Here is a 7,925-nt window from a genome sequence, read left to right as displayed (position 1 = left end):
AAAGGGGTATAGGATAGGGGTGAGGGTGGGGGTGGGGGAGGGTGTGTCTCTATTTTATCAATTTATTTTTATTTTTGAAGATGATCTCAACACATTTCCACTCTTCCTTGAAGGGTGCTGCCAAGGAACGCAAGAGGTTTGATCTCCATAAATGTTTTAAATAGACGTGGCCCTAGTTTGTAGACATATGATGGGGGTAAATTGATTTGCTCATGACTTTAAAAAGCATTAGCTCTACCTTCTACCCACAGGGTTTCCAGATTATTTAATCTGGAGTAAGTTACAAAAGTGGATCGACAACCCTTTTAACTGGCCTCTGTGGCTGGTGTTGTGCCGTTGCTTCACATTGTGTAGTAAATGACACTCCTCTCGGCTAGTGACTTTTTCATGACATTGTATCCTTACCAAACCTATTGACCTCTGCAGCATCTGAAATCTGGGTTATGGATACTGCAGGCTTCAACAAACTGCTGGATAGCTTGCCTCTGTGGAAAAGGGACATGCAGTCAGATCCAGTGCTTCTTCTGAAAGCATGTCGTTGGACAGCTCCTTGTTTTACTCTTCCATCTAGACTAGTCAAGAGACATGCAACTTCCTAATATGAATCAAACCAGTAGTTAAGAAATCTTTCTCCACGATATAGTGAGGGTTCAGCTAAAGAACCAGGAGCTTTATAAGGCAAGTGAAAAATACTGTTAGTTACATTTGCTGCTAAGTCCAAAGTGGGAATGATCTTCTCACTTTGAACCTAGACAATGTTTGACTTGGTGAAGGAAGATGTGGAGCCATGTTGGCCCTGCATGAAAAATGTCAATATGAAGGAACCATATGACATTACTTATAGTATGATGTAATACTGAAATTTTGGTGTAGGTGCTTTTTCTTCTCTTATTTGAAAATGATGAAAAGGATGCTCGTTATACCATTTTTTTACAGGAAGTATTGGGGAAATGGAGGGAAAGGGTCCCTTCTGTCCTTTTGTACAAATTTCAAGCACACAAATTAAAGGATGGCTCTTAAAAAATGTTAGACATTTAGGGGCCATAGTGTTCCACAAAAGTCGTTTTTGCTCCACAGAGGAAGATTTTAAACATGTGTCCTCATTTCTAGTGTCAATACTAAGCTTTGTGGAATTGTAAATCCAATCAATGTAATTACATCAATTATTTATTTTCTCTTCCTCTATTTATTTATTAATTTATTTACCAATCAATGTAATTATTCATTTTGATGCTTTCTATGTCTGTGTGATATTATTGAATTTAAATATTTTCCAATGGGAGCTTTTAGCTGTAGAGTCCCATTGTTATACCAAAGATGAAGATCACTTCCCCTGAATGTACCCTTTGACCCTTACCCAACCCCATCTTTACCCTACCAAGTGATGTAAAAATATGTATTTCTTGTTCAGGCCATTTTAATGTAGAGTAATGGGAATTTCTTTGCTGTTGGTGAATGTCTCTTGGGTTGGGCCCTATTCAGAGGCTTGTCTTGTTTGAATGTTTTGAGGAATGACATTTCACACACAGGCTGCTTGTAAATGGTATCCAAATATCAGCCAGCAAAAGTGCCAGAGTTCTCAGAAGAGGAGAACTTGCTAAACTGTTTGAGTTTGTGGCAAAATGTTGTGCAGCGTTTCAAAGATGTGGAGAGGGGACGTGAAATCTAGAGTTAGCATAAGCGTTTCCATGAAGAGCTACACTTCATCTCTCTCCTTTCTCAATTTGCCATCTGCAAGTGCAAAGGTATATAAATACAGTATGCAGGTAAATATATTTTACAAGGATTTATCTGTCATATGTTTTTAAAAAGTTTCATTTTGGCACTGTTGTATGCTAGTCAAGTTCTTGTCACACGATGTGCAGAAATCCCCTGACAAAAGTGCCCATAGAACAGTCAATTTACCATAAACTAAATGTTATGAAAAACTTTATTAATCCTATAGAGCAGTTGCCTGTAGTAGAGAACATATTTGTACCTGTAGACATGGAAATGAAAGCTTGTGGCTCCATAATGTTCATTTGCTCCTAGTTCACTTCCACGAATACACTGACTCAAGTCACTGTGTCACAGTTTGCATTTGAGAATGGATGTTTCTGAGGAAATGCACTGGGGTGCTCGCAATCCCATTGTTCCCCTCCTTCCTATTGTGAATTCATGATCGTGCTTACAGTCAACGTAATCCCGTCTTCTTCCTGTTTCTCAGTTCCCTGGTCACATGTTTGGCGGCCGTGCCCTTTTCACTGTCCAGACGAGCTGGCCCTCGGTCTTTAACCTTCAGAGGGCGTGTTGTGGATCTTTCTCGCAGCACTGGCTTTAAAGGCAGACCATGAAAGGGGCCATCGACTTTTTGTAGACTTCAAAGTGCACGGAGGACTGTTTTTTTTTTTTTTCTAGCAGTCTCCTCTGTACGTGTCTGGTCTGAGGCCTGCTCCTGTCCAGACTCTGAGGCCTCAGGCATTCAAAGGGGCAGAGATCAGAGAAGAGGGTGAATTCTCAGAGAGATGAGGAGGGGGGGGGGGGCGTGTTTGTGTAGGGAGGGTGAATTAAAGTTTAATAGCCAACAATTGTAAGCATGCTGCGCGCAGGGAGGGTTCTGCATTGTCGTCTCGATGCAGGGAGAACATTAGACACCTGCTGTAGATGTGCTTGTCCGCTGCGGTTTCCACATAATGCCGTTTTTAAGAGGCTCCAGTTTCTGTATGTTCTTCGGTTTGTCAGGCACTCTATGCCGCTCACCTTTTCGATGATAAAAATGAAGGCAATTAATCACAGCTAAAACCAGTGACCTAGCACTATCGCTGATTCTGGGATAGTAGTCTGCAAAAATACGTCACGTCTGGCAAGGTCACAAAAGCATTTAGGAGCAGAAAAATCAATATTGCTAAAGGGAGCATTGTTAAATGTTTCCACCCTCAAGGCGCTTTAAGGTTTTGCCTGTGACAAACCATTAATCGAATTGTTCAGATTTCCCACTAAATTATGAGTCTAGACGTATATGGAGATAAAGTAATGCTTAATCCTTTTGCTGCTGTGTATCATGTGAACAGAATGCAGCTCCAGTGGGCAGCGAAGGCCTGCTCTGCAGAGTGGGCGCAGTCTGTACCTCCAGGCTCAGAACCAGTTTATGGAAAACAATGGTGCCCCCTTGTGGATCACACAGGGACACAATCTAGACACACTACCCAAACTGTGTTTGGCTAATCCACATGACAGGCATCAGAAAGTAAATATCACGTCATATATTCTAGTATATCACATTTTGGCAAAAACAAAATACTTCCCTGGTTTTCCCATCAATCCTATACAACCTTGAGTGAACATACAATGGGATAAGAGACTTTCTTTCCTGAAGCATCTCAATTTTCTTTAACCAGAACTGGCTACCGATGTCAGTGGGCTGTTGTGAACTGCAGGAACTGAGAAATTGTCAGAAGACGTTGACTTATCATAGAATAAAGTAGCCCCTGTGTCTCCTGTCTACCTCAGCTGTAAGATGTGTGGCCCACACATCACAGAACCAAAGATTCAACCTTGCCAGTGTGGCTGGCCCCCTACCCTTCCAAATGCTGGAATCAATCCCCTCAGCATATTGCCAAATCCCCTTCCTGTCAGTCATGTTGGGGAAGTACATTTCACCATGTACACTTAAGATATTAAAATTAAGACCAAATGGAAGTGACAATCCAAGTAGTTTCTGATACACAAGGTTGCTTATTCCTGGCACTCGGAAGGACCCAGAGCAACTTCATAGAATTCAAGAGCTCATTGCAGAATTCACTACCTGTACATTTATTACCCTTTAAAACTGAAAACCTGGTAGCCTTCTCATTGGACATGGACGAATGTGGCTAACTAACCAAAGGCTTAAAGCAACTAATCAGAGCATTTTTGTACCAACAAAATGAAATTCCTTTGAATACCTCATGTGAATTTGTCTTGTGTTGCACTATTAAAAGACCTGTACATTTAAAGTGTCATCTTTCCTTCTCCAAAAGCAATTTCCAAATTAAAATGATTGCCATGTACAATCAGTCCATTGTCTTTTGTAAAGCAGCAGAAGATACTATTTTTGAATTGAACTGCACAAACCTAAGAATACAGCAAATACATTACAGGCATTTGGCAGACGCTCTTATCCAGAGCTACGTACAAAGTGTATAACCATAACCAGGAACAAGTATGACGAAACCCCTAGAGAGAAGTACCGGTCCAAGTGCAGGGAACAACCGCGTAGTTCAACTTGGACCCTGAAGGTTAAACTGATTAACACTAACACAACGAGAACAGCAATAGTTAAGACAGTTAATGCACCCAAGTCACCTACGAAACTGCTGCCTAGTTACAACCCTAAGCTTACAGTCATTTACTGACACTTAGAGTTTCACCAAGTTCAAATGCAGCATGCTGGCTTCAGAAAAGGTCAGGAAAATGACCTTTAAGATGGCAGTCATTGGTGAAAGGCTCAAGCCGTCACCCAGGTAAGGCACAGAGGGTTTCAATGAGCTTTACAGAAGCCAGGATGATCTTTGCAGAACAGTGCATGCCAGCAGAGAAGCTCACTTTGTAAGGCAAATCAAATCCAATTAAGTCAAGAACTCAATTTTTGGGGAGAGTCACACTAGCTTAGAGCTCAGTGCAATTGCTTTCGACCCAAGTGGACAGAAAAGCACACCATTGTGGAAATCCTGACAAAGCAGCAATTGGTTCAATTGTGGAAATAGAAATCATAGACGGGTTACATTTTTAATCTGGATTGGCCAAGACACCATGTTCCGTCTTCTGGGTTGCCCTGCTCACTTGCCTCGTTTTGTAAACTACCCGAGCCTGCAGTGTCGACAAACTTTGCTCAGTGAAATAGGAGGCGATTACAATTCCCATTTTAGAGGATGAGTGGCTCCACCCTTACAGTGGACCAAGTCGGAATGAAGGAACTTAACCTGCCCTCCCAGGACACATGCAGAAAAATGTACCGCCACCTTGAGAATTGCCATTCAAGTCACAAAAGCTTAGCAGTATTACTGACAGCAAGACCAAGACAATCTTTTTAAAAAAAGTAATCCATTTATTTAGGTTCAATTAAAATTCACATTTAAAAATATTTTTTAATACAAATCATTTTAACAGTATTCTTTACAATCAGTAACATACACAGGTGCAATTAATAAAAAAAATATTAAAATGTTTCAAGTTAGAAATCAATCCTTTGCATCAGGTTGTCACATAATGGGGTAGCAGGCATACAAGGCAATGCCACACTGGTTGTTCTTGTTTCGTGCCATGCGAATGTAGCCCTGTTCCCCAAAACGCTGTCCCCAGCTGAGAGACAGAGTATTATTCAGACAAGGTCTGAAAACTAGAAATCATAGCTTGTTAAACTAGTAGCATACAACACTAACCAGGCATTTAGTCCAAAACAATAACTTCGAGCTACACAGCAATTTCCAAATTGGAGACTACACCTACCTGTTCTTCACAAGCCAGTAGTCCTCACCATTGAGCATACCATAGCCAACTGCTAGAACACCATGGTTTACTTCTTGGGTACAGGTAGGGTCATGGTACACACCTGCAAACAGAACATGGAGCTCTCATTTTTACCCCCAAAAATGAAGCTTTAGCAGCAAGCTGAAGTATACCCTTACCACTCCGGTAGAAGTGGAAATTAGGTCGAGCAGCATCAATAGCCACAGAGATTGGTCCAACAGTGGCCAGAGCCCGTTTTAATGCCACCTCATCACCTTTAGGAAGAAACCTATAGCTGGAACAGTTGGCAACACGGAGTTCTGAATCATATCTGCATTGTTCTTCCTGAATTTGTTTGGTACAAGGGGAGGAAAAAGAAAAGAAAAAAAAAAAAAAGTCAGCAGGTGTCAGGGGAGAATAGGTCAAACTACCAATTCTGTACGCACCATGCCAGTGTAAGGGTATGAAAACTCAGAGTCAATGCCCCTGTTCTCAATGACATACTGGAAGGCTTGAGTCATGAACCCTCCCTGACAGCCCTTGTTGCCATATTTGTAGGAGCAATCAACCAGGTTCTGAGGGCTGAGGGATACAAGTGTTCCCCGAGTCTTCATCAGCTGGCCCTCCAGGGCACCTGCAGCACTGAAGGCCCAGCAGGAGCCACAAAGCCCCTGAAACAGAGCAAGGCATTCAGGTTACTCTGAACTGGGGGGGGGGGGGGCAGCAGCAGTAGTGCTAGCAAATAAGTTCCTCCAGCCATACCTGATTCTTGACTTCTGTGACATAGCCCTTTCTTCGCCAATCAACATTGTGAGGCACAGGGGCCCTGGATACCCCCACAAAGGGAGAAGGACCCCTGCTGAAGTTTGGAGGCACACGAGTTACAGCTAGCACGTCAAGAATCTCCTCGGTAGTCTGAGGAGAGAGGTTAAGAAGAGTTAGGCTTTCCAGTGAAATGCAGCAGCTACAGTTCTGTAGTTAAGCACACTGCCTGTTGAAATTGGCAAGACATTCCCTTGGGAGAAAGTGATAGCGAATTACCAAGTCTCCTAGCTGGTTCATGCCCAGATCATAGGTGTGCATTCCCATGGACGCCTCCAAATTATGCAGAGTTATCAGCTTCAGGTTCTTCTCCCAGATCTGGCGGCGTGCAAACTCTTCAGCCTGCCCACAAACAATGGCATAGGTCAGTCAAGCACCCACCCAGAATTAGTCCCAGCAAAAATAAAATAAAAAAAACCAGGTAGTGAATTGTACTTTGACAAGTTACCTTAAACAGGTAGGTCTTGTCATGTCCCTCCTTCCACATCTCCCAATCAAGGCTTAGATCTGGGTTGATGAGGGCCACTGCTGCCTCACACAGCACAGTGAACAGCAGGCTCCCAAACATGGCTCCCAATACTGAAACCTTAACACAAATGCACTGCTCAAATTGAAGGCAGTACAGAGCACAGAACAGCTTGGAGAAAGCTAAACAAGCTTGCGGGGAGAAAACCACTCAGGGTTGTTAGAACAAAAGGAATCAGACTTCGTGGTCACGAAGTAGCAGTGAAATACTGGACCACAGAAACGGCCATGTATCAAGTTTAATTACCAGGATCTTACATCTTCGGAATTAGCAACTATTAAGCATATTCACAGTAGATGTGGCATTCCGGCGCCGAAGCCAATTGTAACAGACGGCAAACAAGTCAAACTCAAATGGCCTTTAATGAGGTTGCGTGAGAATAACACCGCCAAACATCCTTAGGCGGCACACAAAACGCCAAATCTACATTAAAAATAAGCCTGCTTTTAATCACATCGCACAGATAAAGTCATTGGCAAAAGCGAGTGTAGTCGAAACCGGAAATGCCCGCCCTTACCTTCCTATAGCTTCTAGACAGTGGCTAGGCTAGACCGATAGGGCACAAGACGCAGTGATAGTCTACAATGGTTTTCCGGCTTAATATACTAGCCGAAATTACGTGCATGCAAAACTGGATTTCGGAGCAACGAGTGAAAAGAATAATATGATTCGTGTTCTCGTGGTTTTCAATTGCTCCAATTAAATAATTAACATTGCACCTTCACCAGACACGCTGACACGTTAACGCAATGACCTTCATTGCCGTCCAGGTGGGCCTCTGGGTCTGCTGGTTTTTCTGTTTTCGCCTTAATATCAGCAATCACTTCAGACCCAAGAAACCAGGTGAGGTGAGTTAACTGTGTAATCGACTGATTTAATTGTATTTCCACTACAGAGCGTCTTTGTAACGGTGCGTACAACCAGAGACTGTAAAAATATGGACAAAGCTACTGTGACGTCACCCATTGACACTCCGTGAGTCTCTAAAACACGTTTTGAAGGTCAATGGCGGGCGCGGCCATGTTGTCGATTTGGAGCCAAAACCAAAGAGTTAAGCGGTCTTGTGATTTTTAAATGTGATTGACAGTCCGTTGCGGAAAAGCCCATCAAC

At 42.8% G+C, this 7,925-nt stretch overlaps 1 protein-coding gene across 1 annotated transcript; it reads right to left on the bottom strand.

Moving 5' to 3' along the window:
• Positions 1 to 5,085: 5,085 nt before the first annotated feature.
• On the bottom strand, positions 5,086 to 7,436 carry LOC118220535 (cathepsin S-like). The gene is made up of 8 exons (XM_035404356.1): positions 7,332 to 7,436; positions 6,737 to 6,874; positions 6,508 to 6,630; positions 6,229 to 6,381; positions 5,913 to 6,137; positions 5,646 to 5,811; positions 5,467 to 5,569; positions 5,086 to 5,319 (listed from the first exon to the last, which is right to left on the bottom strand). Exons 2-8 carry the CDS (start codon positions 6,854 to 6,856, stop codon positions 5,220 to 5,222), a joined length of 990 nt encoding a protein of 329 aa, XP_035260247.1. The 5' UTR covers positions 6,857 to 6,874; positions 7,332 to 7,436; the 3' UTR covers positions 5,086 to 5,219.
• Positions 7,437 to 7,925: the final 489 nt, after the last annotated feature.

This window comes from Anguilla anguilla, chromosome 1 (assembly GCF_013347855.1).
Source record: "Anguilla anguilla isolate fAngAng1 chromosome 1, fAngAng1.pri, whole genome shotgun sequence".
Lineage (NCBI taxonomy): Eukaryota > Metazoa > Chordata > Actinopteri > Anguilliformes > Anguillidae > Anguilla > Anguilla anguilla.
The sequence above is the reverse complement of the archived record's forward strand: the minus strand, read 5'-3'. Positions and strand labels throughout refer to the sequence as shown.

Bases quoted from the DNA above. Each gene is read 5' to 3' on its own strand.
- LOC118220535 (XM_035404356.1), bottom strand. From the start codon at position 6,856: ATGTTTGGGAGCCTGCTGTTCACTGTGCTGTGTGAGGCAGCAGTGGCC. The intron at 6,138-6,228 runs GTATGGCTGGAG...GCTCTGTTTCAG, and splicing joins TCACAGAAGTCAAGAATCAG to GGGCTTTGTGGCTCCTGCTG. The intron at 5,812-5,912 runs GTGCGTACAGAA...AAACAAATTCAG, and splicing joins CATACCCTTACACTGGCATG to GAAGAACAATGCAGATATGA.